General features: G+C 51.9%; 1 protein-coding gene across 1 annotated transcript; it reads left to right on the forward strand.

Moving 5' to 3' along the window:
* Positions 1-848: 848 nt before the first annotated feature.
* KCNS2 (potassium voltage-gated channel modifier subfamily S member 2) lies at positions 849-2,282 on the forward strand (the record flags this gene model as incomplete). The annotated part of the gene is made up of 1 exon (XM_082858601.1): positions 849-2,282. The coding sequence occupies one exon, from the start codon at positions 849-851 to the stop codon at positions 2,280-2,282; it is 1,434 nt and encodes a 477-aa protein (XP_082714727.1).
* Between the last annotated feature and the right edge of the window lie 8,147 nt (positions 2,283-10,429).

Below are 10,429 nucleotides of genomic sequence, written 5' to 3' on the forward strand. Positions count from 1 at the left end.
CCCCGCCCGCCCTCCCGCCGGGCGCACACCCAGGCGCACACACACTCGCACCCGCGCGCACACGCACAGCCAGCCGGCAGCTGCGGCCACAGCGATGCTCGCCGGCAGGTCGGGGAAGTTTCCCGCCGGCCTCGGCCGCGGGCCCCAGTGCTCGCAGGTAAGCGCTTCCAGAACGCGCAGGGCGAGCCCGGATAGCTCCGCGGGGTAAGGCGCGGCGCGCGCGGCGCACGCGGCTCCAGGGCACGGCGCCAGGCGGGCGGGGAAGCCCGGGGCGGGGGGCAAGGGGGTTCCAGTCGCGGGGGGTGGACGCAGGGGACGCCAGGCCGGCCCCCTTACCCCACCCGGGGTTAATGACTCGAGAGGTGAATTTCCCCGCCCCCTCCCGAGGCTACGCGCCCCCCATCTCGGCCCAGCCCGGCCGGTGCGCATCCCAGCTCTGGTCCCGCCTGTCTGCGGCGAGCGGGCGGGGGCGTCTCCTCGACCCGCCCACGGGCAAGGTCAGCTCGCAGCTCCCCGGGCTCTCAGAGCCGCTGGGGCGCGACCTCCGCCAGCGTAAAGGGACCGACAGAACCCCCAGGGTGGGCGTGGAAACGCGGCCATGCTAGTGGAAACATAGCCCCCACTCCAAGCCTTTCCTCGGGAGGGGGCCAAAACCCATAGAACCGGCTCCCCATCCCAGTGTCCTTCAGCACCCAGAGACCCGCTGGAGAGGACTGGGTTCGCCAGGGACGGATGGGGAAATAGAAAGAGGTGCCCAAGCCCTGAGCGCCCGGCGCTCACCCGACACGATTCCTTCGGCTTCCAGGTGTAGCGCCCCCGCGCGGCGCGGGCGGCTGGGCGTCTCCAATATGACTGGCCAGAGCCTGTGGGACCTGTCGGAGGCCAACGTCGAGGATGGAGAGATCCGCATCAACGTAGGCGGCTTTAAGAAGCGGCTGCGCTCGCACACGCTGCTGCGCTTCCCCGAGACGCGCCTGGGCCGCCTGCTGCTCTGCCACTCGCGCGAGGCCATTCTGGAGCTCTGCGACGACTATGACGACGTCCAGCGTGAGTTCTACTTTGACCGCAACCCCGAGCTCTTCCCCTACGTGCTACATTTCTACCACACCGGCAAGCTTCACGTCATGGCGGAGCTGTGCGTCTTCTCCTTCAGCCAGGAGATCGAGTACTGGGGCATCAACGAGTTCTTCATCGACTCCTGCTGCAGCTACAGCTACCACGGCCGCAAAGTGGAGCCCGAACAGGAGAAGTGGGACGAGCAGAGCGACCAGGAGAGCACCACGTCCTCCTTCGATGAGATCCTGGCCTTCTACAACGATGCATCCAAGTTCGATGGGCAGCCCCTGGGCAACTTCCGCAGACAGCTGTGGCTGGCGCTGGACAACCCCGGCTACTCGGTCCTGAGCAGGGTCTTCAGCGTCCTGTCCATCCTCGTGGTGTTGGGGTCCATCATCACCATGTGTCTCAATAGCCTGCCGGACTTCCAAATCCCTGACAGCCAGGGCAACCCTGGTGAGGACCCCAGGTTCGAAATCGTGGAGCACTTTGGCATCGCCTGGTTCACATTTGAGTTGATGGCCAGGTTTGCTGTGGCCCCTGACTTCCTCAAGTTTTTCAAGAATGCCCTCAACCTGATCGACCTCATGTCCATCGTCCCCTTTTACATCACTCTGGTGGTAAACCTGGTTGTGGAGAGCACACCTACCTTGGCCAACCTGGGCAGGGTGGCCCAGGTCCTCAGGCTGATGCGGATTTTCCGCATCTTAAAGCTGGCCAGACACTCCACTGGCCTCCGCTCCCTGGGGGCCACTCTTAAATACAGCTACAAAGAAGTAGGGCTGCTTTTGCTCTACCTCTCTGTGGGGATTTCCATCTTCTCCGTAGTGGCCTACACTATCGAAAAGGAGGAGAATGAGGGCCTGGCCACCATCCCCGCTTGCTGGTGGTGGGCCACCGTCAGTATGACCACTGTAGGGTATGGGGATGTGGTCCCAGGGACCACGGCAGGGAAGCTGACCGCCTCTGCCTGCATCTTGGCGGGTATCCTAGTGGTGGTACTGCCCATCACCTTGATCTTCAATAAGTTCTCCCACTTTTATCGGCGCCAAAAGCAACTCGAGAGTGCCATGCGCAGCTGTGACTTTGGGGATGGAATGAAGGAGGTCCCTTCCGTCAACTTAAGGGACTACTATGCCCATAAAGTTAAATCCCTCATGGCGAGCCTGACGAGCATGAGCAGGAGCTCGCCAAGCGAACTAAGTTTAAATGATTCCCTGCATTAGCTGCGAGGGCTTGACCTCCTCAAACCCACATCGCTGAGCTGTGTCTTGTGCCTCTGGCACAGTCCAGGCACATTAGGGTTATGGCGTAAGGAGTATGCCCAGCCCCAAAGGGGAGAGATGCATGGGATATGCACCCCAGGTTGCTTTTACAGTATTTAGAATCATTTTTAGAGGGTGGTGTGTCTGACACCATGCCTTTGCACCTTTCAGTGAAATGACACTCACTGGTCTTTGCATCGCGGGCATAAAATGTTCACCTTTCTGCCGGATGAGTACCTAATTTCTCTGTTCATTGTGTTCTCTATTGTAGCGCTTGTGGCCCAGTACTGTCTCAGTTGTTTGTGCTCCTGTTTCTGAGGTTGTCGTGTGAGTTCTGTACCAAAAAGCCCCCACAAATATGTCCAGTGGAAACACATCTATGGGGTCAGCAAGGATGTGATGAGGTTTTGCTCACAGTCATGTAGAAACAAAATCTCAATTCTTTATCCAATGCTTTCATTTAGTTTTAATACCAAAACAAAGGGAATGTGAAGTTGAGTACACATGACTGATGCAAGTCTGTGAGTTGTTTTTGTAACTCTGTAGCCCTGTGGCTTGCATGGGTACCCTGCTCACTCTTAGAATGATGTACACTGATGTTCATCTCTTAAATGTTGCTCTTTAGAGAATGTTATTTTGTTAATCACGTAGTGAAGATTGAAATCTTTACCAAGAACAGATGCATTAGGGACAGGGGCTTCAGCTAAACATAGGGCAAATCACAGGATGCTTGAAGACCTTTCAAAGTCAGCCCTCCGTCTTTTCTAGGGTGGTCGTAGAGACATTTATTTCTTGCTGAGGTTCCTGGTCTAGGTCATTTGAATAAACTTTGCTGTGTCTTAGATATTAGCATGTTTTTGAAATGTTTCCTTTTAAAGATGTTTAGAAATAAGATTGTATTGTCTTTATCAACTAAAAAGTTGACTGTTGTATTGTCTGAGGCAAACATTGTTGGGTTGCTAGCAAGGGCAGTAGCTTAGGAAATTTTGTTGCCTGCTCTGAAAGCTTATAAAATGAGAACCCTTTTATTTCCAAGCAGAATTTACTTAGATAATTTTGCTTCTATGATACAGTATGTTACATATGATGCTCTAACTGCCCCAGAGTTCCTGGTATGACATGGAAACCTGGTGGTGTGGAAGTGTGTACTCAAAATATAGACAAATGGCTTATCCAGGATGGAAATATTATAGTTCTTATTTCCATTTCAGCTGCCTTTTCTTGGGGGAGGGTTGCTGGAGGCCAGGAGAAAGGAAGGAGTTGTAAAACAAAACGCATTGTTACTTAATAAAATGTCATAAATAATTGTAAACTTCTTGAAAAGCTTGATGCTACTTAAAAGACCTTTAAACTTCTACACTTGTGTTAAGGTTGAGAACTCTTTCCTTCTCCAGAATGCCCTCTCTCTTCTTCTTCAGTTAACCAGCACATAGCGTTTCGAAGGGTTAACCTGGACCCCTTAGTAAGATAGTTCTCTGTTATATTCTAGGTAATCAGGTGGTTTTCCAGTTGGCTTCCATTGTTGTTCAGTCTTTGGAAAGGCTGCAGAATCCAGGGGTCTACATGCGGAGTTAGGCAGGCTTTTTATCTATGTCTTGGATCTTCCTTAAAAAGGTCCACTTTGTGTCTTAGTTGGTTGAAGGTAGTACATACTTCTTGGGGATGTGGTGAGGATCTTGTCAGAGGCTTTGTGTACTTGTAGTTGCCATGGCTACTACAGAGCGGGCCATTTGCACTAGTCACTTATGCCTTTAGGTCCCCAGTTCAGATCTTTCCATCAGACTGGAGCCTCATGGTGGGCAGGGAGGCAGCCACGTCCTAGTGCTACCTGGTCTACCGTCTACATTTGTTTCTCAGAAGCATCGGGAAAGGTGAGATGACTTAGGGGCAACCAACCACCAAGTCAGAAGGGCAGGGTTATTTCTCAGAATTTGCACATGTAGCACTTGGCTTTGGCTGACGTTTCCAGCACTGGAAGGCAGAGAATTTACGAAATAATCTCCAGCTGCACTGAGGCAGGTGATGGTACAAACTCGTGAAGACTGTTCAGTTTGCCAAGGCTGATGGCATTGGGTCACTGAGTGTGGTATCCACGGTCACTGACCATAAAGCTTGTGAAAAGTGGAAACAAGGAAGGAGGCTGAATAATTCAGTCACTCTCATGAGTATTCTTTTTAAACAGGCAGGTTTTACCACCAAAACAGAGATACCTTTAGTGGTTACTTTTTGCAGATGTGAAAACTGGAAAACCTGACTTTTCATTTTGGTGATGACTTGCGTTTATCTGGTGCCTTTCATTGGGGGAATCCCAAAGTACTTTAGAGACTGTCTTTTTAATATCTTTTGTACATATATATACTCGTATAAAATATTATTTTGCCCATCCTGGAATTTCAGTTACTTCCGAGCATGAGAATGTCCTAATAGCATTACGTACTCCAAGCAGTGGTTTCAGTTAAGAGGGAGAGAGAACAACCCAGCTGGCTTGAACACTGGAGTTAATTCCCACAGAGGATGGAGACAGAACTGTGATCCAGGGAGGAAGAACACTCCTCTCCCACAAAGTACGACCAAGGTACGCAGTTCACAAGTGCTCTCAGCTGGGCTTTGATTGACCTTGTTAGATAACATCTTATGGAGCAGTTTCTTCTGGTCCCTGAAACTAATCGGTGCGGGGAAGGGGGGTGGGGTCAGGTGAATTTTCTGCTCTGTTTCTGGAGTTAAGAACATAATTGTGAGGTGACATCTTTTGCCACCAGGCTGTCAGACTGACCTGTAAACCTCCTTTAGGGGGACCCAGTAAAAGCTTCCAATCGCCTATTTCCAGCGGTGGGCTTGAGATCAGCTTCACTCCCAACATTTGAAGGTTGTTCTTTTCAATGTCTTTGGGACAAATACATGGGCCGGGCTCTTCTGGAAATATATGTGATGAGCATTTTGAAAGTGCTGGCTGGGAAGTGACACCGTGTCTTTCCTGCACAGATGCACACTGGTTATAGTTTGGTGTTTTCTGCCAACCCTCTGCATTTCCTGGGTTTGCTGCTGAGGAGGGGCATGTTATAATGCCAGGCTGATTCGTAGCTCCTAAGGTAGTAATTGGTATTTAATCCTTGGATGTGTTATTTCTACTTGGCTTACTATTCAAATAATGGAACTACCTGCTAATTGTTGCCTCATTTCAAAGAAAATGACCTGTTACGCACTTTGGGAATAGCAACGATCTGTACAGGCTGTGTGCTCTCTACTTGAAGGCTTAACTGGTATTTCTTGTATGTTTTAACAGCATGACTTGTTACAGAGCTGTAATTTTAAAAATTGAGAACGCTGTATTTGTGCTGTCCGTTTTAACACTCATTAACACGCTACTGTGCGGGCACTGATGCAGCCCCGCAGAACCGTTCTGTGTGATGACCGCACGTTACTCTCCGCGCCTTGACTCAGCAATGAGGAAGAACACGGACACACTCAGGACTCCAGCCTCGAGGAGAATGCAGATTAAATAGAACACAATTATTGACACTCCCTTAGGGCACTTCAGTTACATGTGGAGTGGCAAACACAACAAGGGCGTTCGACATTGGGGACCAGATTTCCTGAGAAAGGCTGGGCCTTTTTTTTTTTTTTTTGCGGTACGCGGTCCTCTCACTGCCATGGCCTCTCCCGTTGCGGAGCACAGGCTCCGGACGCACAGGCTCAGCAGCTGTGGCTCACGGGCCCAGCCGCTCCGCGGCATGTGGGATCTTCCCGGACCGGGGCACGAACCCGTGTCCCCTGCATCGGCAGGCGGACTCTCAACCACTGCGCCACCAGGGAAGCCCAGAGGTTCTGTTTTTACATCGAGATGAAGAACTGGTCAGGGCTTTAAGGATGATCTAATCTGACCTTCTCATTTTGCAGCAAGGGGATGTGAGGCTCAGAGAAGCCAAGCGAGGCACCTAAGATCACAGAGTTGAAGGCAAAACTGGGAGCAGACCCCAGTTAGCCCAGTGACCTTCCTAAGATTCATGTGGCCTTCGGAATGGCTCGTAGTCAATGTCCCCCAGCAATAGTCACACCAAACCAGCCAGAACACTCAGGTTACCCAGGACCCAACTTGCTGCCAGGGAGGCACCGTAGCAGCATGGAGCCTGGCAACCAGGCGGGGTGGGGTTGGCACCAGCAGGCGCATGTGGTGCTGAACCAGACTGTGTGGGCGGGGCAAACCCTGACAGGGGTGTCTGTTTCATGGGGGCTCCAAGAATTTATGACCATCCCTTCTACAGAGCAGGCTGGTGGCTCTAGGTCCTGGTGAAAAAAGGCTCCCAACTCTCTGTGCCTGCAAAGAATAACTAACAGCTCTTCCTTCCCAACAAAGGCTCAAAAAGCCCAGCCTTGGGCTTCCCTGGTGGCTCAGTGGTTGAGAGTCCGCCTGCCGATGCAGGGGACACGGGTTCGTGCCCCGGTCCGGGGGGATCCCACATGCCGCGGAGTGGCTGGGCCTGTGAGCCATGGCCGCTAAGCCTGCGCGTCCGGAGCCTGTGCTCCACAACGGGAGAGGCCGCAACAGTGAGAGGCCCGCGTACCGCAAAAACAAAAGCAACAGAACCTCTGCATGCCTCCACCCCACCATGCCCCTTGTAGCCCTGAGCAGAACCCAATAGCCTTCACTTATTTTTAAGCAGAGCAGAGGGGCTGCTCACCAACAACCTTCTATTTGCTTTCATCTCTCTCCTCAAAAGCCAAACAACAACAGATGACAGTTTCAGGGACAACGATATCCGAGACATGCTTGGGCTGATGTCTGTGCCAGGGAAATAGAGGTTTAAAATAATCAATGCGTGTCTCCTTTGGGCTTTAGGCTAGTGACACCTAATCCAAATTCCTGCTATTAAAAAGCATCAGAGAGGAAAATCCCATTGATTCCATTTGGCTAACTCTTCGCCCATTTGTGTTTGCTCCCTCTGTGAAGCCCTGTAGATCCCGCACCCGTTCCCACGAGGGCCCCTAAGTGGACAAGGGCAGGTGGAGCACCCACAGCCCACACTTGGTCCTAACTGAGGGGCAGTGGCATCTGTGGGTTCTCTCTTCCATGTAACCTTCAGAAGCGCGTGGCAACAACCTGCCGCCCGTCTCGTGGCGGCTGAGGAGGGGAATGACGTGCAGCACGGGGAGAGGGCACTTGCGGTCCCCACAGCCCCCATGGCCCCACCACGCGGGCCACAGCATGTCTTCTCCAGCAGGGCTATAAATGGATGTTCAGGGATATTTTGGGGGCCAGGATCCCGTGCGTCTTAAAAGGAAAACACAAACACCTCCTCTTGAAGGAAGGACTTAAATGCTGAGCTCACATGGTTATTACTTTCTCTTATTTTTAGGAGAACTTTTAACCAACGTTTCTACCCAAGGCCCTTATCTGGGTGTTAGATTCAGTTAATACTGTAGATCTGAAAACCGGAAGCGTGTTCCTCCTTCTGTGACCTAGTTTGTCAATATCACCATCCTCCTGGCAAAATTCTCCAAAGCGAATGACTTTGCCTGAAGGTAACAAGCTGATGCTTTCAGAAGAACGTAGGCACAAACAAGGTCTCAAAGATGTGGCCGAGAGGAGGGAGATATAACAGGGGAGGAAAAGAGGGCAGGAGTGCCCAGGAGCTGGTGCATGTCCTGCAGAAGGAAGAAGGGATAGGAAGAAGGCAGGGAAAAGGAAAAACAAATGAAGGTACAGAAGGAGAGAGTGAATAAAAGAAAAGGCAGAGAAGAAAGAAGGGAGAGAGCCATCAGTTAGGGAGACAAGAAGCTATGTTTAACACAGTTCTTTCAGGCCTTCCATTGAATTCATTTTGTTTCCAGTCAACATAACATGCTCTGAGCCCAACGGTGGCCTCCTGGGGGGTAACTATAGCTGGAGTCAACTCCCACCCGCCCCCCGGCACCTCCCCTCCCCTCCCCACCAAAGGGGTTCACGGTCTGGTGGAATAGAGATACGGACAACTACTAAAAGCCTTTTGCATGAAGAGGGCATTGAGGACACAAGGAAAGGAGGCACAAATATTTCCTCTTGAAGATGGGACTTCTGGGTTACAAATAGAAAGAGGACCAGACGTCGGCCAGACAGAGGTGGTGGTAGGAGTCTGGAACAGAGAGATGGAGGGAAGGGAAAGGGAGGAAACTGCCACACACAGGGACCCGCACCAGCAAAGATGAAGAGACCCGCCCCCGGGCCAGCATGTGTGAGACACATGTAAATCAGTGTGGTGCAAAAACAGTCCACAGCAAAGGCACCAAAAGACCCTGGGTGTCATTCTTTTGTCACTGGGTTGGGGCGCCCTGACCAGTTAATCCTGTCGGAATGGGACTCTGGCAGCAGCTTGGAGGCTTGGGAGGGGCCAGGAGACCTACTTGAGGTCACTGCCAGCTAAGAAGGGAGGGAGCTGGAGAGGAAGGGGCAGAGTGGATTGCCAAGGAGGTCAACCCCACAGGACTCCGCCAACCACTGGATGTGGGGAAGAGAGATGGAGGGCTGCGGTGGCTTCTGGGCGGATGGGTGGATGACGGTACCACCAAGAGAGGCAGGGAATACTTGGGTCCATCCCGAGGTTGAGTCGTGTTGCCTGGGTGACACACAGATGGAGGTGTGCAGAGAGCAGAGGAAAGCCTGGGACGGGACTCCTTAGCTGAGAGATGGAAGTTGAGGCCATGGGTGAGATTACCCAGGAAGTGCACCGAGAGAAACAGAAGAAAGAAAAGCTCCCTGCGGAAGACCAGCGTCCGAGGGGCAGCCACAGGGATGATGAGTTCCAAGGCCTTGCCTTTCTCTGCCAGCTCATTATAGCTGGCATCCTATCTCTTTCCTTTCGCCTGAGAAAACCCCAGAGGGCAAACGCTACTAATGATCTCAGCTTTCCTCCTCATCCGCTTCCTTATTTTATCTCTGTGCTCGGCTTCTGTGCCTATCACTCTTTCCAAACTGCTCTCTTGAAGACCGCCAGGTGCTTTCCTAATCGCTAAGCCACGGCCCCTCGTCAGCTCCCCCAGAGTCTTTGACTCCATAGACCAACCTCTCGGTCCTTTGCCCTCCCTCCTCTCTGACTTTTGGACCCTGTATTGCTGGCTCTCCGGGCTCTGCCTCTCTCTCTCATTTCCCCACTGGATCTTCATCATGCCTGTCCCCCAGATTGCTGTTCTGTAAGCCGTAGCCTCAACTAGTGTGCAGACGACTCACGTGTCAACTTGCCTGACTTCCAGCCCCCATGCACGTTACCTGTGTGTGTTTGGAAGTCACCATGTCTAACCCCATGTAGTCACCCCGAGCTTCCTCTTCCTCCTGCCTTCTCCTTCACGTCCGTCAATGGACCCTCCGTGCTCTGGGCCACTCACATTGCGATTTCAGTCATCTGTGAATCCTCTCCATTGATTTAGTTATTCACTCACCATAGCAAAACGCTTCTTGACAGCTGACTAATCGCCAAGCACGATGTTAGACGTGAGGGCAATACTCCTCCGGTATTGCTCCCAGCCCTTCAGCAGTGTAAACTTTACAGCCACTTTACTGTGCATTGGAATCACCCGGGGAGCTTTTAATGCTGTAGATACCTGGGCATCGGTCCGTCTACAAAATCAGACCCTTAGGAGTGAGCCCCAGGAATTTGTACTCTTAAGCTCCCAGCTGATTTTGATGCAAGTGGTTTTCAGACCCCACGTGGAGAAACACCAGCTCAGGGTCTCAGGGGTACCCCTTACAGTCCTCTCACTGTCCCTCTGTCATTCCCATACCCACTAGGACAACAGGTTTTATCAATGCTTTCTTCACAGGATCTCACACATTGGGCCCTTGGTATACATTCTAAAGGCTCCCACCCCACTTCAGTCCTTGTTAACTCATGTTTTGTTAATTTCCAACAGACTCATGCCCATCCCCCTCCAATCCATCCTTTTCTGCAACCCCCTACCAGGCTCATCTTTCCCCTTCCTGTATCTCAGACCTACTGGGACTTCTTTGGCTACCGCTCGTGCTTATGTTCAAAATAAGCACCATACATATAAAGGGTGAAAAATCTGTTTTCAGGTGAAAAATCTGCATGGGCCCATTAAGGCTCTAGACAGAGAAAAGGGCCCATTGAGGAAGGAGC

This window comes from Leucopleurus acutus (genome assembly GCF_964270905.1).
Source record: "Leucopleurus acutus genome assembly, chromosome: 17".
In the NCBI taxonomy this organism is placed as follows: Eukaryota; Metazoa; Chordata; class Mammalia; order Artiodactyla; family Delphinidae; genus Leucopleurus; species Leucopleurus acutus.